Raw genomic sequence first — 26,541 nt, 5'->3', positions numbered from 1 at the left:
TCTTCACTATTATTCTACAATGTAGAAAATAGTTTTTTTAAATAAAGAAAAAACCTGTAATGAGTAGGTGTCCAAACTTTTGACTGGTACAGTACGTAAATTGGATATGCTTTAAAAATATATATTTATATAGATTAGCACAAAATTCCTGTTTTTGCTGTGTCATTATGGCATTGTGTGGATTGATAAGGGACAAAAACAATTGAATCCATTTTAGAATAAGGCTGTAATGTAATATATATACACTTTCTTTAAAGTCAATGTCTCTTAAAACTTCCCAAATGCACTGTATGAAGTCCTCTAGTACTGGAGGTGTAATGGGATGTAATGAGCCCCAACAGAACACTTTAGCATGGTGTCACCTCTATTGTTGGGCCGGACGGGCTACTGAGCTAAGTGCTGACTAAGTCTTGGGTAGTCTGTTCCATTCAGACACAAATCGCCCAGGGATTGCCACCTCGTTCCTTCTTCACAGGCTGATAAAAAAAGGTGTGAAAATTACTGTGCATGTTTTCTTTACAGGCCTGTAGAGGTCTGTATTGATCCCACAGTGGGACACCAATGACTCTTCCCCCCCAGACTGATTGTGATGGCTCTATTCTGGACGCTGCTTCACTACAGACCAGGGAGTAAGTAGGGAGCATTACATCACAGGACAGGGAGCATTCAACAGCCCTGCTCAGTCAGGGGAGTGTTTCAAAGCCCTCCTCAGTCAGTAATACAGGAAGCTTTACCCAGATTGTACAGTCAGTACAGACCAGGGAGCGTTCAACAGCCCTGCTCAGTTAGTAAAGGGTGCATTTCACAGCTCTCCAAGTCAACACAGTGCAGGCAGCGTCACACATCACACATGTGCAACTCACTGGCCACAATGACCTGCCAAAGCAGATTAGTCTGGCTAGGGTCACCAAAAAAAGGCCACAACCTCTCCCTACTGACCATGGCCATCACATGATTGAATGTCATTGCATACAAGGTATACAAAGGCTCAAAATAACCCTGTAAAACCACTCACTGTTGTGATGAAGAGCTAAGCCAATATCACTTGTGAGTGCTGAGATTACAACCAGAGGAAATTACCCCTATCCTGTAGGGAGAAAATGGTGCTGGTACCTTGGTATTTAAATATCTAAAAATATGATTAATATCATGGCTAGATCCACTCTCACTGAGGATGAGAGTGGATCTAACTTGTGGAGGAAATAGCAGTAAATAGCCTGGTTGACACCATTTCCCATGTAGACAGCCTTTGTATGGAGAGACTTTGGAGAGCCTCCCTCTCAGTCCAGGCTGATCTTCAGCTCCTCTTTGCAGCAGCTCTGGGAACTCTGAAATGGACACTCACACATGGAGAGCTGCCGTTGGCCTGCTGGAGCCATGCAGGTAATCTGGGGCCATGTCCTAAATGGCACCCTATTCCCCATGTAGTGCGCTACTTTTGACCAGCTCCAGAAAGTAGTGCACTACGTAGGGTGCCATTTGGACGTAGCTGAGGTCTGCGGCGAGGAGATGCTTCCTATGAGGGCCCCAGGGTTATTAAATCCCAGAAAGAGCTTTCATGATTTAGGTTACACTCTACTTTCAAGAGTTGGAGGCTGGAGCACTATACCCACATAGAACTATGCTGGTAAGGCTAATGAGTTCTAACAGGCAAGCCACAAAGAGACATAGCACTAGAAAGTAGAGACCTCATGTCCTCTACACCAGCGGTTCCCAAACTTTTTATAGTCCCGTACCCCTTCAAAACATTCAACCTCCAGCTGTGTACCCCCTCTAGCACCAGGGTCAGCACACTCTCAAACATTGTTTTTGCCATCATTGTAAGCCTGCCACACACACACAACTAATTAAACATAAGAACGAGTGTGAGTTGGTCACAACCTGGCTCGTGGGAAGCGACAGAGAGCTCTTACAGGACCAGGGCACAAATAATAAGAAATCAATAATTTTACTCTTTATTTAAACATCTTACATATAAAACCTTATTTGTTCATCGAAAATTGTGAATAACTCACCACAGGTTAATGAGAAGGGCACATAACTCCGCAATGTTGAGTTGTATTGGAGAGTCTCAGTCTTAAATTATTTTCCACACACAGTCTGTGCCTGTATTTAGTTGTTTTCATGCTAGTGAGGGCCGAGAATCCAAACTAGGACTAGGCTTAGGATACTCTGAGCGCAGCCCAATCCAGAAATTCTGTCGTGGCTTCTGATTAAAATAACATTTTCACAGAACCGCTTCATGCAATTTCAGATGAGGCTCTCTTGTTCAGATATCGGTAAGTGGACTGGAGGCAGGGCATGAAAAATATAACGAATCCAGTTGTTTGTGTCATCAGTTTCGGGAAAGTAAAAGCGTAATTGCGCACCCAACTCCCTCAGGTGCTTCGCTATATCACATTTGACATTGTCCGTAAGCTTCAGTTAATTTGCACACAATCATGTAAATCATAGCCTCAATTTTGTCTAGCACATCACCCAGATAGGCCAGTCATGTGACAAACTCGTCATCATGCAAGCGGTCAGACAAGTGAAAATGATGGTCAGTAAAGAAAGTTAAGCTCGTCTCTCTTTTTTTCAAAAATGCATCAATACTTTGCCCCTTGATAAGCAGCGCACTTCCTGTATGTTGTAAAATCGTTACATGGTCGCTGCCCACATCATTGCATAGTGAAGAAAACACAAGAGAGTTCAAGGGCTTCTTTAACAAAGTTAACCATTTTCACTGTAGTGTCCAAAACAGATTTCAAGCTGTCAGGCATTCCCTTGGCAGCAAGAGCCTCTCGGTGGATGCTGCAGTGTACCAAAGTGGCGTGCAGGCGCATTACCTCTCCCTGTCATGGCTTTTGCGCCATCAGTACAGATACCAACATGAGCAGCAGCTATGTTTGGCTACATACGGAACATTACTGGAATTCCCACGAGAGCGTAACAGTTCATGTGATTGGATGTTAATTACTTGACTGGGCTACCTGTATCTGACATTGTGTTGTTATTTTGCTGAACATTAGATCGTTTCATTTATTTTTGCAGTGCAACATTGCTACTCAGGTGAGAGAAAAACCTCACCCAAATGTATAGCCCCGTTGGAAAATATAAACGGATTGTTTGAACATTTTTATTTGGCGTACCCCCTTGAAGGCATTGTGCATACCCCAGTTTGGGAATACCTGCTCTCCACAATACGTTGTATACACTGGGTGTGTCCGAAATGGCACCATAGTCCCTATAAAGTGCACTACTTTTGACCAGAGCTCTATGGGACCTGGTCATAATTTGAGCATAAACATGAGTAATATGGGACATAATTCAACATGTTGTTGGCCATTCCTCTAAAAACAGACCAAAACTGGTCACATCAGCACAATGGATAACTGGTTTAAAGCAGACATTAAAAACCAACAGAAACCACCAGTATTAATAAGTGCCACTAACATGTGTTCATTAAGCAATTTCCCTAACATGCCACAGTCCATTAACCTCTTCTTATTTCCCTTGCTGCATTTCCCCATTAACATTCCTACTCAACACCACATCAGGTGCTATGATCCCACCCAGAATTAATCAGTGTGATCCAATGCTGCATAGCTGGAGCACATGAAGCCAAATAATAGCATCAAATAGCATCTTAAGACACACCACCCCCCCCCCCTCAAATATGCAATTGTCTTTCCCCACTGACATTGTTTGAGGAAAAATGCAATTACTTCGACTGTGATGTGGTCTTAACTAGCTATCTTTAGATGAATGCACTTACTGTAAATCGCTTTAGATAAAAGCATCTGCTATATTACTAAATTGTAAAATGTAGGCTAAATACAGGATGAGTCCCAAATGGCACCCAATTTCCAATGTAGTGCACTACTTTCCACCAGAGCTTGTCAAAAGCAGTGAATAGGGTGACATTTGGGACTCGGACTAAATCTGAACAGTTCTTCAAATAAACCCACCAACAGATATACGTAACATGACATCCATACAGCATCGCAAAGTAAGCATGCAGGAGATTTAGCCAGACATAGGAAAAGCGCTGCGATTTGGAGGTAACATTGACTATTGTAAATAAATGAAGCCTCCTGTGGGCAGATGTGTCTGGTGGCCAGTGAGGCATGAGGAGGAACAGCACAGAGCATAATCTTAACTGACGTGTGGGGAATACAAGGACCAAAATGGCACCCTATTCCCGTACATGCTGACCACACCGCTTGAGTTGCAAAATACATTTACACATACATGTTATTCAATCATTGCACCCACACTGCTCACGAGCGTCGGCATAGCCAGACGCTAAAATAGAACTTGACGCGCTGCAAGTCCTGCCTCTCCCATCACATTGGCTTTTAGGAGCATATACCCAATATACGTGGGTGATTGAAAGATCCGGTCCAGTTGGTGGTGGTAATGCACCTTAAAGTTGGTTGCCAACCAACATATAAAGTCAAGAAGAAGAAGCCTGAAGGAGAGATTACTAGAAACTAAACTGGTTTACACTTTGAACTGTGGATTAATTGTCAGTAGAGAGGACCTTGTGCATTTCAAGTCAAACAACCACCCAATGATAATATCCCAGGACAAATTAGCTAGCGACAGCAAAATAGCTAGCTAAATTGGCATAAATGTTTCATGCTTTTCGACCTGTCCCCAAATTAGTTATATTTCAACCTGCTTGTCATGATCGTGTCTGGTGTGGGTGGACAACATCAACATGCGTGATGGCGCGAGCGGTCTAGTCAGCATGTTAAGGCATCAGCATGCTTCAGTTCAGCTGGAGCTTAGCAGAATTCAGCTAACCGAAACAAACAAGTGCGCTCGCATACTCCCATAAAAGACCGCTTGAGAAACTAGAAAAAAGCAGGAATTGTTCATTTTGAGACGCTGTATGCATTTCCTCAAAATAGTCAGAATTACTCTAAAATAACTCAAGAAAACTGTCAATAATTAAAATTTTTGCAGAGGAGGTCTTAGTCGTGCAATTGTTCATCTAACTAACATGCTGACAAGACTGCAAGAGCACAAATTGATTTTGTCCACCCCACACCAGACACAATTTGAAATATCAAAAATAAAACTCTGAACAAATTATATTAACTTGGGGACATGTTGGAAAACAAACATTGAGGGAAGTTTAGATAGCTAGCTTTCTGTCGCTAACTAATTTGACCTGGGTTATAAACATTGAGTTGTTATTTTAACTGAAATGCACAAGGCCCTCTTGAGGACCTGCAATGCTGCAGAATTGTTTTGGTACCTTTTCCCCGATCTGTTCCGATAGAATCCTGTCTCGGAACACTACGGACAATTCCTTTCACCTCATGGCTTGGTTTTTGCTCTGACATGCAGTGTCAACTGTGGGACCTTATGTAGACAGGTGTGTGCCTTTCCAAATCATGTCCAATCAACATAATTAACCAAAGGTGGACTCCAATGAAGTTGTAGAAACATCAAGGATGATCAATTGAAACAGGATGCACCTGAGCTCAATTTCGAGTCTCACAGCAAAGGGTCTGAATACTTATGTAAATAAGGTTTCTGTTTTTTTTTATTATAAATTTGCTAACATTTCTGTTTTCACTTTGTCATTATGGGTTATTTTGTGTAGATTGATGAAGAAAAAACATAATTGAATCCATTTTAGAAGGCTGTAACGTAAACAAATGTGGAAAACGGGAAGGGGCCTCAATATAAAATCTTTAAATAATACCATCTGTGAGAACTAACAATCAAAACACTAGAAAGTCAAGGAGAATATACATTTTTTTATTTAAACAAAAAAACATGCCCATTGATTTTGTTCTGTTTGAGCAGAGGAACCCAGCACTAGCATTGGCAAAATGCATGGAATTGCAGGAAATTAGCTTTAAAAACAGTCAAATTGTCTCTCAGCTGCATGCCAAACTAGGTAGAAATGCACAACATTTGCTTCAAAACTGAAACATTTTCTCTACGATGCCAAGATAAATAATACATTAGCTATAAAGGTAAGAGTTCACACTTCCTCTTCCAATGAACTGTGGAAAGGTCAAAAGAATGAAACTGTCTACCAAATGTATTAATCATTTTTTGCTAACATATAGTATGATGGGAGTCCCTGGGTCGTGGGTTTGCCTGGTCGTGGGTTTGCCTGGTCGTGGGTTACTGGGCAAGAAAATCCCTGGCCTATGCAAGTATGCAACGCAATAAGCTACACAAAATGCTTGACGTGCTTGCCTAGCAAAAATACACAAAAGTGTGCGGTGGCCGCAATTTGTAACTCGACACAAGTACGCAGGACGGCCATTTTGCGTAGCTAATTGTTTTCTTGCAGTGCATAATTGCTTAGGGTATAAAGTAGGCTTAAGCCTAGACCAGCAAACTTCCTGCCATCTTCTCCAGTATCTGCTACCATAGACAACCTACTGTTTTTGACTTATCTCAGCCATGTAAAGGCGAGTCAAACTGATAGGTGACTTGATGAGAGCGTCGAAGACGACGCCTCAGTCTCTGTTCCATGTACACCGTCCAATCAGATTTCATTACACTGCCACTGTATTCTCTTGCCAAGAGGCTATACTATGGAGAATGCCAACTGCTGTGACTGAGGAAGAAGCCATGTGCCAAGCTATGACGAGCATATTACACTACATGTGTGTGTGTGTGTTCTCATCACCTGTCGCTAGCAGCGCCTGGCGACTCGGCCCCGAGTCTGCATCTTTCCAGCTGATTGGCCACAATCTGTCTCTCTACCTCCAGCTCCCTGGTCAGCCTCTCAAACTGGAGCTCCTGCAGAAAGACACAAGGACAAGACACATTAACACAAGGTCGGAGATGCCATGCCTTATACAAGGTCTCCCTTGTAAAACTGGTTTTACGGCCCGGATGGTACTTCCTGGTAAAAAAAAAAATGTTTTAAATTTTAAAAAGACATGGGTGCTTCTCCACTGATGACGAAGATGATGACAAGAAGGAATGAAGAACAGACATAGATGTACAAAAACAAGCACAATCACACGCTAATAACATGGGGGAAATGATATGCCTTGGAAAACAAACAAACCATTTAAACCACACAAACGCATGATAATGTACAGCCCACACACAGACATAGAAGCACCACTTTAGCCTGGGCAAAAAGACTGTTATTCTGCCTTGCTTCTACTAGCTGCTCCTCAGGGAGCAATGCAGGAATCAGCATCTGACTCTTGTAATTATCTAACCCCAGCGAGGCTGCGTGTCTAGGACTCTGCCTGGGCTCTCTCTCCCCGTCTCTCAGCCGGGCTTCAAGCACTGCAGCATGTCATACGAAGAGACTCAAAAAACGCATTCATGTATACATACACATGTATAAACACACACACACACTACACTTTTATACCTACATGTACACACACACAAACTAGACCTACATACATCCCACACAGCCATTTCCCACTCACCTAAATTGCGTGTGTGGCTGAGGAGGCGGTAATCTAGCTAGCTCAGCTCACTCTTTCTTCAGCCCAGCTGTAAGTCCATCCCATGAAGCATCACCCAGCCACACAGTCACAGCACTCCACTCCTCAAGAGGTAGTCACAGCACTCCTCAAGAGGAAATTGGACAAGGTCTCTGTGGCTTCAGGGTGCCTACTTTTCACGCCTACTCTCCACCACTTCTGTAGGTGCTCCGAGAACGTCTCCTGACTGGAGACTCATTTGGCTCAGAAGAGTGCTAGCCAATGCTCCCCCCTCCCCTGCCTTGACTTGTCCCCTCGCTGCTCTCCTCTGGCTCTGTAATGGTCATGTGCAGCCTGTGCCTGCTGCAGAGAGGGTTACAGAGATGGGAACACTGCTCAACCACACAGAGGGAGAGACTAACAACACCGCAGTTTCCTCAGGAAGTAGGAACATCCACAGTGTGGCTCTAGCGCATATGCACACACACACACACACACACACACACACACACACACACACACACACACACACACACACACACACACACACACACACACACACACACACACACAATCTTAAACAGGGACAGAAACAGAGAGCGCAATGTGTATATTTCCTGACAGGAAAACACACTGATATACTTTAAAGGAAATGATCGATCCTTCATGGCAGCCGCTTTAGAGATGTATAGAACATGCGAGAGGAAAACTTATTTTCTGGTCAAGAATCAGGTCTATGATGACAAATAAAAACAGACTAAATCTAGTTATCAAGTCAAGCTTTCTCAGAGTCTAGTTATTATAGACAGTCTCTGAGGAAGATCATAACATCTCAAGGTCTTGATATCTTTTTCGTGACATCTGGCAAAATACGTCCTGGGGTGATGGTGTAACTGCTCATCTTTTAAATAAAGCTCAAACACTGCACAGGGTAATCTAACAGCACTAGTGTACTCTCTGTGTGTGTGTGTGTGTGTGTGTGTGTGTGTGTGTGTGTGTGTGTGTGTGTGTGTGTGTGTGTGTGTGTGTGTGTGTGTGTGTGTGTGTGTGTGGCCAACACATTGTGCTTATCCTCATGCTCTCTCGGCACTGCACCACATTACACATGATATTAAATCTGAGCGCACAGATCACTGGTATGTGCATGTCTCCGCACATACCACTTTCATAATGGTCTCCTGAAAAAGCATGTGTGCAGTTCGACTGGCTACGCTGTCCGATCACTGGTGCTGGAGCAACTGTTTAGACTAGAGAAGGGGAGAGAGAGAGCCAGAGAGGGGGACTTTATGCCCCCCCCCCAAAAAAAAACTAACAAATGGACTTTACAGCTCACTGGAGGCTAGGGGAGTTCTGGTAATCTGTTGACACGAGAGGAAAATAGGCCACCAGGACCCAAGAGTTCATACCGCGGAGTTCATACCGCGGAGTTCATACCGCGTGTTGTGTATAAGAAAGAACATTTGATGAAACTCGCAGGGGTGCTTCTTGTAGGCAAAACAGAGAAAAGATTCAAAGAAACCATTTCACAGCCAGTTGGCAGGACGGTGTGGAACCACTGGGCCAGAGCCTGACAAACACAACGCGTCCCAAATGGCATCCTATTCCCTTACGTAGTGCACCTCTTACGACCAGGGCAGTGCACTGTATAGGGAGTGGGATGCATACCGGGTGGACGACCCTTCCAGGAAGAGAACAGACTTGCTTCAGCTCTTCCTCTCTCTACTTAGCTCACCACGGAAAACAAAATGACACGATTGTGTCGGGGACTATTAAACATTTTAAAATGTAAACTTTTCTTGAAGACGTACAAATGTTTGTGTAAACACACAGACATAGTTAGTCATGAACATAGTTGGCCGTGTTTTCAGTTCATTTCGTAGGCCTTCCTTCTAAGCTCCGACTCCAAATTGTCTCGTTTGCCCGTGGTTGCCTTGAATGTCCTAGGGGAAGAAACGTGCAAATCTCAGGGCTAGAAATAGGGTTCCCTAGCAGTTAACAGCATTGGGTCAGTAACCGAAAAGGTCGCTGGTTTGAATCACAGAGCAGACTTCAATGTGCACTTACAGGAGCAATTAGGGTTAAGTCGCTCTGGATAAGAGCATCTGCTAAATCAGGGGTTCCCACATTTTTTCCACTCAGGCCCATTTTCCAGTATTGGGGAACACACCCCCCCCCCCCAGACCCCCATCTATCTATTTCTATGGGTACAAGCACCTATCATGACAAACTGTTCACCCCAGTCTTGTTGGTGGAGAAAACATTGTAGGTTTGAAGTTTATTTCCTGCAATTCTATACCATTTTGCCATGTTTAATTATTACAAACTCTATGGGCTAAAAGAAACCTGACTGACATGACAAGAGGAACTGGTGATGCACTACCCAATTTTGAAATTGCACTTTGTGCAGTCGACTATTACGACTTTCAACAGTGAAAGCCAGACGTAGTTCCTTAACAGTTTGGGAACCACTACACTAAATGACTCGAATGTAAAAGATGTAAAAAATAAAATAATTTTCTGCCGAGCAATGAAGCAGGTCTGAATGGAATCCAGATTGTGTTTATGATGAAACATGGCCGAAAGGGGCATCTGCTGCTGCCATAAGGCGCTAAGAGCTTGATAACCACGACTATCGGACCAGCTCCAAGCCTGTCCTACCCACGCTCTGTGCCTCCTCCCTGCCTCCACTGCGGCTGCTTGCATGGATGGACGAGATCCAGTGCTTCCTGTATGGAAGCAGAGCAAACGACCCTCTGCCTCTCCAGGTCTTTCCTGCCTGAGCCGTGTACTACAGTGCCTTCGAGAACGTATTCACACCCCTCGACTTTTTGTTGTGTTACAGCCGGAATTTTAAAATCGAGTAAATTGATAGTGTCACTGGCACACACACACAGTCAAAGTTGAATTATGTTTAAAAATCTTTCCAAATTAATAAATACATGAAAAGCTGAAATGTCTTGAGTCAATAAGTATTCAACCACTTTGTTATGGCAAGCAGAAAATAAGTTCAAGAGTAAAAATGTAATTATCAAGTCACATAATAAGTTGCATGGACTCACTCTGCGTCCAATAGTGTTCAACTGAGGCCGAGCAGTGAATTTCAAAACACAGACTCAAATCACAAAGACCAGGGAGGTTTTCCAATGATTCACAAAGAACCTATTGGTAGATTGCAACATTTTATATATATATATTGTAAAATCCAGGTGTGCAAAGCTCTTAGAGACTTAACCAGAAAGACTCAGCTGTCGTCGCTGCCAAAGATGATTCTAACATGTATTGATTCAAGAGGTTGAATACTTACAGTTGAAGTCGGAAGATTACATACACCGTGGCCAAATTAATGTCAACTCAGTTTTTCACAATTCCTTTAAGATTTAATCCAAGTAAACATTCCCTGTTTTAGGTCAGTTAGGATCACCACTTTATTCTAATAATGTGAACATGTCTAATAGTAGAGAGAATGTTTTATTTCAGATTTGATTTCTTTCATCACATTCCCAGTGGGTCAGAAGTCTACACACTCAATTAGTATTTGGAAGCATTGTCTTTAAAATTGTTTAACTTGGGTCAAACGTTTCATGTAGCCTTCCACAAGCAGTTGGGTGAATTTTGGCCCATTCCTCCTGACAGAGCAGGTGTAACGGAGTCAGGTTTGTAGGCCTCCTTGATCGCACATGCTTTTTAAGTTCTGCCCACAAATTGTCTATGGGATTGAGGTCAGGGCTTTGTAATGGCTACTCCAATACCTTGCTGAGCGGCCTTTCAGGTTATGTTGTTATAGGTCTTGTTTTACTGTGGATATAGATACTTTTCCACCCGTTTCCTCCAGCATCTTCACAAGGTATTTTGCAGCTGTTCTGGGATTGATTTGCACTTTTCGCACCAAAGCACGTTCATCTCTAGGAGAGAGCGTGTCTCCTTCCTGAGCGGTATGATGGCTGCGTGTTCCCATAGTGTTTATACTTGCATACTATGTTTGTACAGATAAATGTGGTACCTTCAGGCGTTTGGAAATTGCTCCCAAGGACAAACCAGACTTGTGGATGTCTACAATTTTTTTTCTGAGGTCTTGGCTGATTTCTTTTGACATTCCCATGATGTCAAGCAAAGAGGCACTGAGTTTGAAGGTAGGCCTTGAAATACATCCACAGGTACACCTCAAATGATGTCAATTAGCCTATCAGAAGCATCTAAAGCCATGACATAATTTTCTGGAATTTTCCAAGCCTTTTAAAGTCACAGGCAACTTAATTGTGTAAACTTCTGACTCTTCTGAAATTGTGATACAGTGAATAATAAGTTAAATAATCTGTCTATAAACAATTGTTGGAAAAATTACTTCTGTCATGCACAAAGTAGATGAACTAACAGACTTGCCAAAATACATTTGTGGAGTGGTTGAAAAACGAGTTAATGACTCCAACCTAAGTATATGTAAACTTCCGACTTCAGCTGTATCCAATCAAGATATGATTTTTATTTTTTACAAATGTTCAAATTTGTCTTCCACTTTGATATTACAGAATATTTTGCAAAGATCCTTGAATTTTTATTTATTTATAATTAAATCCATTTTAATTCCACTTTGTAAGACAACGAAATGTGGAAAAAGTCATGGGTGTGAATACGTTCTGAAGGCACTAAGTAACTGGCCCTCTCCCATCCTGCAGCCAAACACTTAAGGGTCGCCAGCCCATCAGTCCCTCGCTGCATCTACTCGGCGGCCATAACTATTACTGCAACGTGATACTCAAAATCACTCTCCTCATCTTTTAATATTGGATGTTTTATTGTACATTCCCAACACCAATTTCCACAGGAGCGGTTGTTATGAACAGTATGAAGCCCGTGACAAATATGGATCAAATACATTCATACTTAGCATCTCATAACGGGCACCCATCTATTGAAACAAGGGCAAAGAACACACGGCCTAAAAAGAAGCGTCTACTACTGGCCTTAAATAGAATGGCTCTAGCTATGGTCTCCATGTATAAATTCATTGTGTTTGCCGAGCATGGCTCAGTCAGCCACGGAATGGGACACATCTATTCAGCTTAATGATGCGACGCGTCAGGACAACGGCTGCGGTAATGACCATTAAACAAGGCCTGTGCTTATTTATCCCCTGCGGCGAGGAGCAGAAGCGGCGGGGGCCCTCTGCCTGCCCCCCCCGTCGGTCTGTGCCAGGCTTAGTGGAGAGGGGGTTGGAGACAATGGAGTCCGGCCGTCCCATAACAACATGCCGCTTTGCTCAGGCTCCGCTCAGCTCCATTCATTGTTTGGCATGACAATGAGTGTCAGTCCACGAACCTGACGGCCCAGTACAAACAGACGACACTCCAACCACGCCCCAGGTCGCACGACCCTCGCGGAAGCTTTATGGACAGTGACAAAACGGGAGCTCGAAGCGCCAAGCCTGCCCTCTGCTCAGTCGGTCCTGCAGCCTCGGCCCGGCCCAGCCTCAGCCCCTCACTCGCCACCACCTACAGGTCTACACTTGACATGATAAAGGTGCCATTTCAGGATGCAGACTATTTTTGTATTCATTTAGCCTTTATTTATCCAGGAAGTCCCCTTGAGAGGTCCCTTTATACTTTATAGTAGCCTGCTTTTAACACTAAAGTGTCATTTTCTCCGCTGGAAATGACATAGAACAAGTAGGACGTGAAAGAGTCAAGTGGTATCAGTCACTTTCAAAACCACAAAAAGCATTACAAAAGACTGTGGCATTGTAACTTCATACCAGAAAGGAAGACTGTGCCTGGCCTATAGGGTCGAAAACCGTGGTCACAACAATGCAACGCAGGGTTAACTGTGTCCGTGTATTTTTAGTAGCAGAGTCCTCCTTGATATAGATTTCTAGGGCTCTGATTAGAAGCTGCTGATCATTTCCACTCCAACGGGCTCTCCTCTTCTCTCCGGGCCTGATTGAACGTAATGGCTCAATCAGGCCCAGAGGGCTGGTTTGGGTGACGCTGGCTTGGCCCGCCTTGGGCCAGCAGAAGTCAGAGTTGACGACCATTGGAGCGCTCTCCGTCGGCCCTCAAACATCAGCTCTGACATACTAATCGCGCACTTATGCCGAGATATAAATATCTCAGTGAGTGCATGCAAATACGAACCCATAAGGGGTCTAGCTCCAGTGTTCTACAGGCCAGATCCACACACTGTCTGATCCAACAGCACCAAGAAACTTCCTCACGCCGCTCCACTCTGTTGTGAGGCTTTGTTAACCTGTTAATTCCACTCTCCTACATATATATATATATTTTTTACACTTAATTGAGACAGTAGGAGAGACCGAGAAGGGAGGACGGTAGGGTTTCACAACGTTGTCTGGTGGAGAGAAACATGTGTTTAGTGCTGGGAGCTAGGCAACTGGCTCTGCACAGTTTAGTGGACCTTTGTGAAGTGTGAATATGCACGTGTCTCTGTATTCCTGGCTGCACAATGAATTACCCAAATGGGACAATAAAGTTGGAATTGGATCGCATTGGGGAGGCCCAATGAGAGGCAGAGCTAGCGGTGGCATGTCCCTCTCCTAGACTTGTCCTCATTGTCTGCTCTACTGTAGAACAGAGACAGGAAATGACAACATATGGCATGTGTAAGCATATTCCCCCATCTTCTCCACAAGTGACCGCAATTTTACCGTCCCCGAGCAGCAAAGGATTTCAACATATTTTACGCAGCACTTTAAAGCATGTCTAATGCTTTTTTAGCATTCTAGGTAGTGTGGCGGAAAGCATAGAGTGTTACTGATTTGTCGCGAGTTCTTTCGCCAGGTCTGACCTGCCACGTAGTAGCAGCAGTTCTAATCCTACTGTACTTCACACTTTTCAACCCAAATTGTAGTTCTATTCTTCTAATCGGGGCAATCAAACATCTTCATAAATGGGCTTTGTTGGCGTTTCTAAAGCCAAGCTGACGATCATGCGGAGAGCAACTGCTCCGAGAACAGCAGCATCAATACGCATCATCAACATGTTGACAGAAGTAAACAAACACCAAATCTGCTACAGCACAGCGGGGTGTTGTTTATAGGCATCTTCTACAACAATCAAGATGATGCAATACAAAAGTACGACCATTGGCATATTGTAGCAATACTGCAGGCATTAGGTACACCTGTGAAGTGACGCTACAGTATACTTTGGAAGACTACTAGTAGACTTAGTAAATTAATAGTAAACCTTTCAGTGTAAGAACAAGGACAGTCCTTTTTTTCAACATACCTCCTACCTGACTTTAGTGAAGGAGAGAGCAGTGCAGTACTGCACTCAACTACCCCCCGACACAACAGTGAGTTATATCACAGCAATCGGTGCCTCAGAGGACGTCCAAATCCCTCTATTAATTAAAACTAGAGAACTTATCTGACTTTTCATTTCTCACTTCTCTGTGCAGCCGAGTCTCTATGTGATGGTGCACAGGCCTGGCAGCACTCAGAAAGAGGAGTGGGTCCCAAATTGCACCCTAGTCCCTTTATAGTGTGCACTACTTTTGACACAGGGCGCTGGTCAAAAAGTAGTGCACCATACAGGGAATAGGGTCCCATTTGGTGTGCAAACTGGGCTCTGATCTGATCCAGGCACTGCGAAAAGAGGGCACAGACGTTAGTCATCCAAATGGGCTGCAGGTTAATTTTAAGTTACTAAGGCAGATGGATTTTTCCTTCACCAGGGGTTGAGAGAAATCCTCTGGAAACATATTTGTTCATTAAGTGGCAATGGGGCTTGACAGCCCTGCTCCCGAGCAGCAGCAGCGTGGCTGCTAACGTATTCTGATAGCTGAATGGGGGGGAGAGTGAGAGAAAGAGAGAACGAGAGTGAGAGAGAGAAAGAGAGAAACAGCAGAGGTGAAAGAAGTGCTGGAGGAGAGGAGGAAAAGCAGCAGGCGAGGGAGACTGGTCCTGAAGAGAGACAGACAGACCTGGAGAAACCATGCAGCGTAATTACTCACTGGAAATCACTGCTACACAAAGTCACCTTGGGAAAAACACTGAGAAGTGGGAGGAACAAGGTACAGGTTTGCTGTCACAGACATTTGCAAGAAATAAGCATAAACACAAAAAGAGAATGAGAAAAGCAAAAGCACTGAACAAGAGAAGCGATTTAAAGTCCCCTTTAAAAACATACCTTAAAAAAGGCCATACCTTAATCTACAAATCTCAACATGAAGAATTCAATGAAACGTTCTTTGTCGCTTTATGTTCCATGCGTAGTATTTTTTGCCAGTCTATGTAAAGCATCCCACTGGGCATAGACATACATTCAACGTCTAGGCCACCTTGGTTCATTGAAATGACGTGAAAATAACATTGGTTCAAACAGTGTTTGCCCAGAGGGATGACATTCAAGGTCTCCACTAAAACTGTACATATGCTCCACGGTGCTCGAGCATCTCACATAGATTACCAATGAAGAGGCCGCATTAGCAGCAAGCTGGCTCGGTGGATTCCGCAGACATTTGGACCAGACTCTGAAACCCAGGCTGTGTCCTAAAACGGCACCATATTCCCTACATAGTGCACTAACTGTGACCAGGTCAAAAGTAGTGCCCTTACGTAGGGAAGGCTAACCGTCCTCCAGAAAGGACAGTTAGTGGGGATTACTACTCTCTGACCGTTCCAGAAGGCGAAAGGTCTGTGAAACCACAACAAATAAAAAGCTGTGTCACAAAAAGCTAGCCGATGGCAGGAGGGCAACAGAGACGAGCTCGACAAGACACTCCACCCCCGTGGTTTCACTTACGAGTCTTAGTGTTCGCACGTCTGCTTCCACGACCTTCATTAGCGCGAGTATTAATATCCACACAGCCAGGCATTAAGCTTAGAAACTCCTAATTCATTTCCCCATATTGTAAACCTGTCACGTGTGTAGTTTGACAAACAATGTGGCGCCGCTAGATTGGAGATGAAACATGGCCGTCTGTGTGACGGATAAGAAGACGGACGAAGAGGAAGGACATTTCTCCTTCTGCGTTGGAAACATGAAGGTTGCGCTGCATCTTGGGCTGGATCGTTACAATGCAGACGTGACAGCCAGCGTCTGGAACAAAGGCCTGCTGAGAGAGAAAAGAGACGAGAAGAGTCTTTGTCCCAATTGGTACTCTATTCCATACATAATAACATGTCCTTATTATTACGTGGGTGCTTAGATTTGCCCTATTTCAATTGAATTGGAAATGTATTTGTTTTTTTTGCATATCCCAACTCACAGGTCACAGCCAGGGTCTTCCCTACACAGTACACTATACAGAGAGGCAGAGTAAACCCAGTCTGCATCTAAAAGAGGATGCCTGTAATCTTACTTTGCATCTTAACAATGGCTGCAAGGAGAGGGGGGGGGGCAAGATTGGACCACAGAGAGGATTTGGACCGTTTTATAGCATTTCTTCTCCAAAAACCACAATATTCTCTATACACTGTAGATAATGTTTTGGAAACTACATTCCAGAAGACAACTTTTACATCCCAAATCACACCATATTCCCTATATAGTGCACTACTTCTGACCAGGGCGCCGTTTGTGACACAACCAATATTCCCAAAGCGCACTCCCCCTCCCTGAGCCTGATGGTAGTTGTGTACTTCTGCCTGGCTGGTTGCAACTGGCTCCAACACAAAAGCTGCTGCTCTTCTGATTTGCTGCTCCTGTGGATGATGCCTTCTGCAGCTGAATGAAAGCAAACACAAGGCAATCTGTGACTCTTTTAGAACCAAACAAAGATACAAAACACCGCCGAAGAAGTGCAATCATACCTCCCACTGCCAATCATCTGGGCCTCACGAACATAAGCTTCCTCTGGGAGATCGATAGCTAGGTCTTTTTCAAGTCGTGGCTCCAGGCACAATCTCACGAGGAGAGTTACCTAGAAACGTTAGATCCTGTCTGCTACTGGGAGGTGGACAAAGAGATGGAGTCCGCCGACCTGCAGCGTTAGTTCAGCCTACCTCAGTGCTAGTTGGTGGGAGAGTCAGAGTCTTGTGCTGCTGAGAGATGGGGTACCTCAGAGAGCTGCTAGAGCTCATGGGTAATCCACCCCGGCGCCGTGTCCGCCTATTGCCGCTACTCCGCTTTCTGCTCCTCCTTCGGGATTCCGAGGACAAACTGAATTGTGAGGACGGCCGAGGCCTGGTCCTGTAATACCTTCCTCACCCCATGTGCGAGAAGCTTCTCATTGGTCCCTGTTGCGCCGGTCCCTGGTCATTGGTCTCTTATCATGCTGCTGCTACCGATGCCTTCCTGCCTACTACTGATGACACGGATGACAGCGATGGACATTAGGAAGGAAGGTTGTCCCTGAGCTGGGCTGGGTTTAAAACCGGACCACTGTGTCCAGTGCACACCGCTCCTCTGGGGTCTCCATCATGTCCCTTTGGCAGCAGATTATTTGCCTTCCCTTATGCAAGTCAGTCTCTGCAGTGACGGCATGTTGCTGCTAAGACAGCTCACAGGTCTGCAGCAAACGGCTCTGCTCTCTCAAATCAAATCTTATTGGTCACGTACACATTGTTAGCAGATGTTCATGCGAGTGTAGCGAAATGCTTGTGCTTCTCGTTCCAACAGTGCATTAATATCTAACAATTCCCAACACCTACCTAAAACACACTAATCTAAAAGGGGTGAATGAGAATATGTACATATAGTATATGGATGAGTAATGGCCGAGCGGCATAGGCAATAGTAGAAAGTAAAAAATACCGTATATCCATGTGCTATGAGTAATGTAAGATATGTAAACATTATTAAAAAGTGACATTATTTGAAGTGGCATTGTTTAAAGTGACTAGTGACCCATTTATGAAATGCAAATTGTCCGGTGACTATTTTTATGAATTGTTCAGCAGTCTAATGGCTTGGGGGTAGAAGCTGTCGAGGTGCCTTTTGGGCCTAGACTTGGTGCTCAGGTACCGCTTGCCGTTCGGTAGCAGGGAAAAGTCTATTGGGTGACTGGAGTCTGACAATTTTATGGGCTTTCCTCTGACACCACCTATTATACAGGTCCTGGATGGGAGGAAGCTTGGCCCCAGTGATGTACTGGGCCGTTCGCACTACCCTCTGTAGCGCCTTACGGTCAGATGCCGAGCAGTTGCCATACTAGGCGGTGATGCGACCGGTCAGGATGCTCTCGATGGTGCAGCTGTAGAACCTTTTGATGATCTGGGGACATATGGAAAATAGTTTCAGTCTCCTGAGGGGGAAAAGCTTTTGTTGTGCCCTCTTCACAACTGTCTTGGTGTGCTTGGACCATGTTAGTTTGTTGGTGATGTGGACACCAAGGAACTTGAAGCTCTCAACCTGCTCCACTACAGCCCCGTCGATGTTAACGGGGGCTTGTTCCGCCTGCCTTTTCCTGTAGTCCACGATCATCTCCTTTGTCTTGCTCACATTGAGGGAGAGGTTGTTGTCCTGGCACCACACTGCCAGTTCTCTGACCACCTCCCTATGGGCCGTCTTATCGTTATCGGTGATCAGGCCTGCCACTGTTGTGTCGTCAGCAAACTTAATGATGGTGTTGGAGTCGTGTTTGGTCACGCAGTCGTGGGTGAACAGGGAATACAGGAGGGGACTAAGCACACACCCCTGAGGGTCCTAGTGTTAAGGATCAGCATGGTAGACGTGTTGTTACCTACTCTTACCACCCAGGGGCGGCCCGTCAGAAAGTCCAGGATCCAGTTGAATGCTGAGTTGTAGTCAATGAACAACATTCTCACATAGGTGTTCCTTTTGTCCAGGTGAGAAAGGGCTGTGTGGAGTGCGATTGAGATTGAGTCATCTGTGGACCTGTTGGGGCATTATGCGAATTGTAGTGGGTCTAGGGTGTCCGGGAGGATGCTGTTGATGTGAGCCATGACCAGCCTTTCAAAGCAGCCTGTTTGGGGGGGGTTTAACCATTTTAGAGTGATTATTTTTTAAATATGATTTGTCAGTACATTATGTAAATGTTTTGCTGATACAGTGGTTCAGTTTTAGAAATTGTTAACCATAATAGATCTTATTATGCCATAGTATTCCTTGTTATTTGTATTTATTGTGTGTATATATACTCGTAATGTATTTTTATTTTATGGGTGAACAGGGAGTACAGGAGAGGGCTGAGAGCACACACTCTTGTGGGGCCCCAGTGTTGACGGTCAGCGAAGTGGAGATGTTGCTCCCTACCTAACACCTGGGGGCGGCCCGTCAGAAAGTCCAGGACCCAGTTGCACAGGGATGGGTTGAGACCCAGGGCCTCCAGCTTGATGATGAGCTTGGAGGGTACTATGGTGTTGAATGCCAAGCTGTAGTCAATGAACAGCATTCAGCACTCTCCATCCCCTTCTCTATTATCTTATTTTTAAATATGCATTGTTGAGAAGGGCCCGCAAATAAGCATTCCACTGTTAGCCTACACCGGTTGTCGACGATGTACGTGACAAATACAATTTGATTTTGTTTAATCCTCTCCAGTCTCATAGGAAAATTGCAAAGAGATACGCTTCCATTTTTTCTGACTATAATTGAGGCGGGAATGCTGATGCTTCCAGATTTCTCCTGTGTCACAGCAGCAACAGCAGCAGGGAGGAAAGAGGAGATAAGACCCGGAGCTGGCGAGCTAGTGGAGAAAATCACCAATCGATTCTAATTAGAGGCCTTTGTTCACCTCCAGAGGCGGAACCGCGTCTGCCAGCAGTGCAGTTTTAACCTTTCGTCTGTTTTTCACCAGCAGCAGATGTAGAAAGACAAATCCTGCCTTTTAGTCAATTGCCAACTTATTATATTTCTTTAACTTCTCCAGCTCCTAGTAAGAAAAGTCCTGACAGAGATCACTTGGAGCATTTTACCAGAATAAAGAATGGAGGAAGCAGTGCTTTGTGATCTCAAGAGGGCAATTTGTCAGCCTGCTTTTCAATGCTTTAAGAAGCAATGAAATTGAGCACACAGCAAGGTCACCCCCCTGAGAAGTGTTTTACTACAACACATACCAGTTGCTGAGGAAAGGCCGTGTCTGTCTGGTCGGTCTGTCGGTCTGTCTGTGTGTGTGTCTGTCTGTGTTCGTGTGTGAGGCTGAGCCAGACATAAGCAGGGTCATAACAAGTGTGCCCTGGTCAGCCAGAGAAAGCAATTGAGCAGACAGATTCTTCATGTGTAATGGACTCTAACAAAACAAAGTAAGAACATTCCATGGCTGTGTTTTCTAAGAGGCAATGAGTTGGCAAATCATGTGTGCCATGGCTGAGAGGCCCATTCAGCCAGTCTCAGTGGTGCCGTTAGGCATGCCTGGGCACATTACAACTGTTCACCAGAGGCACTCTGCCCAAGGACTGGCAAGGCCGAGAGAGCAGCATCGAAACACATCAACACATGAGACCAGGGTTGTATTCACTAGGCACCAAATGGAAGGAAACGGACTGAAAACATGGAAAAGATTTACATGAACTTGTCCAATAAGAAACAAAATGTTCCTTTGTCATTTTAAAATGGTCTGCGCTAATGAATAACCCAGACCAGTTCTGCCATTTCCACCATGTGAGTGAAATCTTCCACTCACAATCACCGAAGGGAGAAAGCACTTATCCTCTTATCACAGTAAACACATCCAACGTCCCCAAAGAGTAATGCCACTGGACCTGGACATAGGGAAGGATGGAGGGAAGGGGGTTCTTGGTTTCCTCATTTAATAAACAAAGAGCTTAAGCCCAGCTCCTGATTGTCTAAACCCCCCGAGTCACAGGCTGTGTCCCATTTTCCCTTTATAGTGCACGATGCTCTGTTCAAAAGTAGGGTATTATAAAGGGAATAGGGTGCCATTTGGGACGCAAACACAGAGTGTGATTAGCGGTTTCAGTCGAGTTGACCTGAGGGAAGAAGCTCTGTGTGAAATAGACAAGAGCTCTCCTGCCAGCTGTTATGTAACCACTGTTGACCACAGTTAGCAGGCTAGCAGCCACGGACACAGTTCAGAGTCACAACCCCATCAGAAGGTTGCATGTGATCCGATAGCGATCAAGGGGTGTGCATCAGAGTTGGATTTGTAGTTGGACTGATGGAGCAATAACACCGGCTAATATTTCCTGTGTGTGAAGTGGTGTTGTCAGCGAACCATAGTTTAGTCTGATTCCCGAATGGCACCCCATTCCCAATATACATTGCATTCAGAAAATATTCAGACCCCTCAACTTTTTCCACATTGTTACATTCCAAAATGGATTCAAATCATTATCAATCCACACACACACACACACACACACACACACACACACACACACACACACACACACACACACACACGACAAAGAAAAGAACACGTTTAGACATTTTTGCAAATGTATTAAAAATGTCAAACTGAAATATCACAATTAGGTAAGTATTCAGACACTTTACTCAGTACTTTGTTGAAGCACTTTTTACAGCGATTACAGCCTCAAGTCTTCTTGGGTATAACACTACAAGTTTGGCACACCTGTATTTGGAGAGTTTCTCAAGCTCTTCAGGTCTCTCCAGAGATGTTCAATCGGGTTCAAGTCCGGGATCTGGCTAGGCCACTCTAGGACATTCAGAGACTTGTCCCGAAGCCACTCCTGCGTTGTCTTGCCTGTGTGCTTAGGGTCGTTGTCCTGTTGGAAGGTGAACCGTTGCCCCAGTCTGAGGTCCTGAGCACTCAGATCCTTGATGAAAATCTGCTCCAATCTGTACATTGCTCTGTTCATCTTTCCCCTCGATCCTGACTAGTCTCCCAGTGCCTGCCGCTGAAAGACATTCCCACAGTATGATGCTGCCAACGCCATGCTTCACCGTATGAATGGAGCCAAGTTTTCTTCAGATGTGACACTTTGCATTCTCGTGCCTAGGCCCCACACAGTCTTCTTAATTTACATCAACAGACAGTAGGAAGCTCTCTCATCCATTTATATGCAGATGAAAAACCGTCTTATACCCAGCTGGCCCCTCCCCAGATTTTAATAAGTTAAACGCTCTACAACAAAGCTTCGTTAGTGTCAAACAAGCTTTCACTTCCCTTAATCTTGTTCTGAACACCTCCAAAACAAAAGGTCATGTGGTTTGGTAAGAAGAATGCCCTTCGCCCCACATGTGTGATTACTACCTCTGAAGGTTTAGAGCACCTCATTTAGTCACCTCATGCAAGTACTTGGGAGTATGGCTAGTAAGACTCAATCATGGACACTCTTACTGACAGTTGTGGCTGCTTTGTGTGATGCATTGTTGTCTCTACCTTCTTGCCTTCGTGCTGTTGTCTGTGCCCAATATTGTTTTGTGTTGCTACCATGTTGTCATGTGGTGTTGCTGCCATGCTGTGTTGTCATGTGTAGTCGTCTTAGGTCTCTCTTGTCATGATGTGTGCCCCGTCCCCGCAGGAGGCCTTTTGCCTTTCGGTCGGCCGTCATTGTAAATCAAAATGTGTTCCCACTTGCCTAGTTAAATAAAAAAAAGTTACATTAAAAAATTTAAAAATGGTCAAAATAGTTCAATTTTGGTCTTATCAGACTTTAGGTATCTTTTGGCAAACTCCAAGTGGGGTGTCACGTGCCTTTTACCAACAGGTGTGCACCTTTCCAAATCATGTCCAATCAATTGAATTTACCACAGGTGGACTCGAATCAAGTTGTAGAAACATGTCAAGGATAATCAACGGAAACAGGATGCACCTGAGCTCAAATTCAAAATCTCATAGCCAAGGTTCTGAATACTTTAAGTAAATAAGGTACCAGTTTCTCTTTTTTAATACATTCCCAAAAGACTGCTTTCACTTTATCATTATTGGGTATTGTGTGTAGATTGATATGTTAAAAAATATATATATATAGAATCAATTTTAGAATGAGGCTGTTACATAACAAAATGTGGAAAAAGTGAAGGGGTCTGAATTCTTTCTGAATGCACCGTAGCTAGTGCACTACTGATGTAATAGCTGGGTTTTAATTCAAGACATGACCGTACTGCTCCTGTAGCCACTACAGAGAGATGAGCCCATTAACGTCTGACCTCTAACCTCACCACACACAACCTCCACATAGAAAGTCTGCTGGAACACACTCCACTCTATTCCGTTTGTTTAGAAGGAAAACGGGAGACTTCGTGACATTTCAAGGGTCAAGTCAATAATCCGACACGTCGGGCTGTGAGAAGCAGCCAGCCATACGGCTCACATTCTGGTTTCCGATGAGCTGTCAGAGAGGCACTAGCGACATAGTCAGGCGCACCGGCGAACGTGGCTTCCTCTCTCTGCCCCCCGTCAACAGGCAGCCGCTATCCTGCATGGAGCCGAGGAGCGAGCATGACGAAGATGTGTGTGTACATTAAGATCCAGAGGATGAAATGCGAGCAGACACATTTTGGCGGCCTCCTTGGCTAGTGTTCACCCCTCCCCTGGGAGACCCCACAGGAAGCATGCAGTGGCACAGCGTGATCAATGGAGAGCTCGTTAGTGGACCGGCCTTCCCTTCAAAGTCATTATTACGGGACGGGAGGGAGAGGGGTCATTAGAATGCATGCTTAGCTCAACTGTCTCCTCGTCTCCTGTGAATGGCACCACACCACTCAGTATTCAGTGAGGGACACTCTACTGGGGCACGGTCTGCATCCCAAATGGCACCTCATTCCCCATGTAGTGCACTAATTTTGACCAGGACTAATGGAAGACTAGCAGCTAGGCCGGGCCCCAACAGGATCTAGTTAGAAGAGGGGACTTCCCTACGTCCCTTTGTCCCTCCCCCCTTCCAAATCAGACAGTCGTTTCCCCAGCAGCTTCGAATAGGCCCAGTTGTAAACGGCTAGGCTACATTACAGCTTGAAGAATTCCTCTATGGTTGTTGACTTGGTTACACCCTGTGTCTCCAAGGCCAGGCCAGGATGCGGTGATTAAATCATAAACTAGGCTGCTCCGGAGGAGTCTGGATGAAAGCAGACAGCAACTTCCTCTTCTTTTCCTGCTTTTCATTATTGCAGGGGATTATTCTAGCCTTCAGCCATGTACAACACCCCCTAGTAGAGGGCTACGCGGAGTCAGCCAACGTTCCCCATACACATCACGAGTAGGAGTACCATTCTCTTCGCACTCACACATTTTCCATTTACTAACTTAAAAATGGTAGCCTAAGCTTTCGCTTTGAGAAAAAGGCCCACATTCCCCTGTCCGGGTTCACTGTGTCTAACTAAAAACACAGAGTGAGCGCAGATGAATGCAGAGTTTCATTGCATATAATGACTGTTATTGTCTTAAGCCCACAATGCCACGCTCCGGTGCTTATTACATATTCACAGGGATAACATTAGCAATAATGTGGCAGAGAAGGCATTCAAAGACTTGGGCTCTCTCATTATTGCTGAATTCACAGAAAAGGGGAATTTGACTGGCTGAGTAACATTCTTTGGCTTCCCACCAGTCCCCAGTTCCACTCCACTCTAGATGGAACCCCTTCAGCTAAATACATTCTTTGCACAATGGTAAATATGAGAGAGAAAGAGAGCGTGTAAAGTTCATTTGAAAAACTTGTAAGGAGAGAAAAAACCCCAAGTCTGAGTGAGAGGAGTGTGAAAGAGCGAAGTAAAAAGAGTAGGCTGTGATACGCTGAAACGGTGGCTGTGATACGCTGAAACGGTGGCTGTGATACGCTGAAACGGTGGCTGTGATACGCTGAAACGGTGGCTGTGATACGCTGAAACGGTGGCTGTGATACGCTGAAACGGTGGCTGTGATACGCTGAAACGGTGGCTGTGATACGCTGAAACGGTGGCTGTGATAAGTGGTTATGAAGGTGTCACACCGATGGCGAGTCAGAGCACTAAAGAGGGAGCAGCAAAGCCGGGCAGTGTCCCAAATAGTCAAAAGTCGTGCCACACTTAAGAAATAGGATGCCATTTGAGAGGCAACCCCAGTAATAACTAGCACTTCCAGTCTGACGGCCCAAAAACCCTCATATGAACACCAAGCACTCTCTGGTTCATTAGCAGTCAGGAGCAGAGGAGGCACCACTGCAAATTAACAGCGAACGCAACCAAAGAAATCTTGACCAGCCTGTCCTTGTTTGGGCATTGGGCAGAGTGGGTTGAAGAAGTACGGGGAGAAGTTTTAGCGTATGGACCAGGTAAATAACTACCATCCCAGCAACGACTGACATCCATGAGGCACCTAGCTTCCTCCCAACTTCCCTTCACCGCTCGTCAACTAGTCTCTCCAACTACCTTTAAAAAAACTCTGTCAGAACAGATCAACTTACTCTCCCCAATCCCAAACAAGAATGACTTAAAAAAAAGGCATGTCTCACCCCTCTCTTTCTCTCCCCCGACTTACTGCCTGCCTGTCCTGACTGGCGCCAAGGAGGAGCGGCAGAACAGGGGAAGGAAGTGACAACGACAGGTGCTCTCCAATGGAACCCGCCTTTCTGTTGACTTGGGTAAACAACGGGAGTGTGGAGAGCTGCCATGGACGGAGCGAGAGACGGAGCGAGGGGTGTGAGTCAGAGCGTGTCCCTTATACAGATGGCTCGTCGCTCGGTTCGCACTACATGGATCTCATTCGATTGTGAACGCACTGCACGGGCTGGGCACAACTTTAGTCACCATTTCCAGCCTACCGTCAGCTAGGACTACCTGTCAAAAAGTCAGAGCATTCTTGGCCATTTCTCTCGGTGTCCCCAAAAAGTCAGTACAGCCTCTCGTCGCAAAGTAAGTCAGGTGAAAAATGCCAAATGTAAAAACCACAACCTCTTGAGAAGGCATTTTCTACAGTAAATCGGGGGGCAGCCCTTCAGTAGCTTAATGAGATAGTAACAGTGTGGTTGTGTAAGAGCGCAGAGATAAAGTACAGCATGTCCATCTTCTCGAGCCGCGACACAATGAGAGCTGTGAAACAGAGGGTTGTGTACCTGCTCTTTGGCAGGGAATGATACGGGTGTGACAAAAAAAAACATTTTTAAAAGGTATTTGGGCAGTGAAACAGTACGACAGGGTGCTATGGAGCTTCCAGTACCTGCTCTTTGACGGAGGCCAGGATGGTGTTGGCGGTGCTGTCGGCCTCCATGTTCCGGTCGGGGAGTTGGGCTCCCTCTCTGACGGTCAGCGGAAGCCCCTCCTCCATCGCTGGGCTCTGCTCAGGAGCTGGCATTCCTCCTGCAGACAGA

At 45.1% G+C, this 26,541-nt stretch overlaps 1 protein-coding gene across 9 annotated transcripts in view; it reads right to left on the bottom strand.

Moving 5' to 3' along the window:
- Positions 1–26,541, bottom strand: part of LOC124043822 (plakophilin-4-like) — a 134,976-nt gene that overhangs the window by 78,450 nt on the left and 29,985 nt on the right. For 8 of the 9 annotated variants that reach the window (XM_046362820.1, XM_046362821.1, XM_046362824.1 and 5 more), the window contains exons 2-3: positions 26,391–26,530; positions 6,647–6,759 (exon numbers count right to left, since the gene is read on the bottom strand). In XM_046362820.1, coding sequence (XP_046218776.1) covers positions 6,647–6,759; positions 26,391–26,525 — 248 coding nt within the window. In that variant the 5' untranslated portion in view covers positions 26,526–26,530. Of the gene's footprint in view, positions 1–5,248; positions 5,337–6,646; positions 6,760–26,390; positions 26,531–26,541 lie in introns of those variants that run through there. The other variant, XM_046362827.1, reaches the window with a different exon arrangement.

Source organism: Oncorhynchus gorbuscha, linkage group LG09 (assembly GCF_021184085.1).
Source record: "Oncorhynchus gorbuscha isolate QuinsamMale2020 ecotype Even-year linkage group LG09, OgorEven_v1.0, whole genome shotgun sequence".
Taxonomy (NCBI): Eukaryota; Metazoa; Chordata; class Actinopteri; order Salmoniformes; family Salmonidae; genus Oncorhynchus; species Oncorhynchus gorbuscha.
This window is presented reverse-complemented; position numbering and strand designations above follow the sequence as displayed.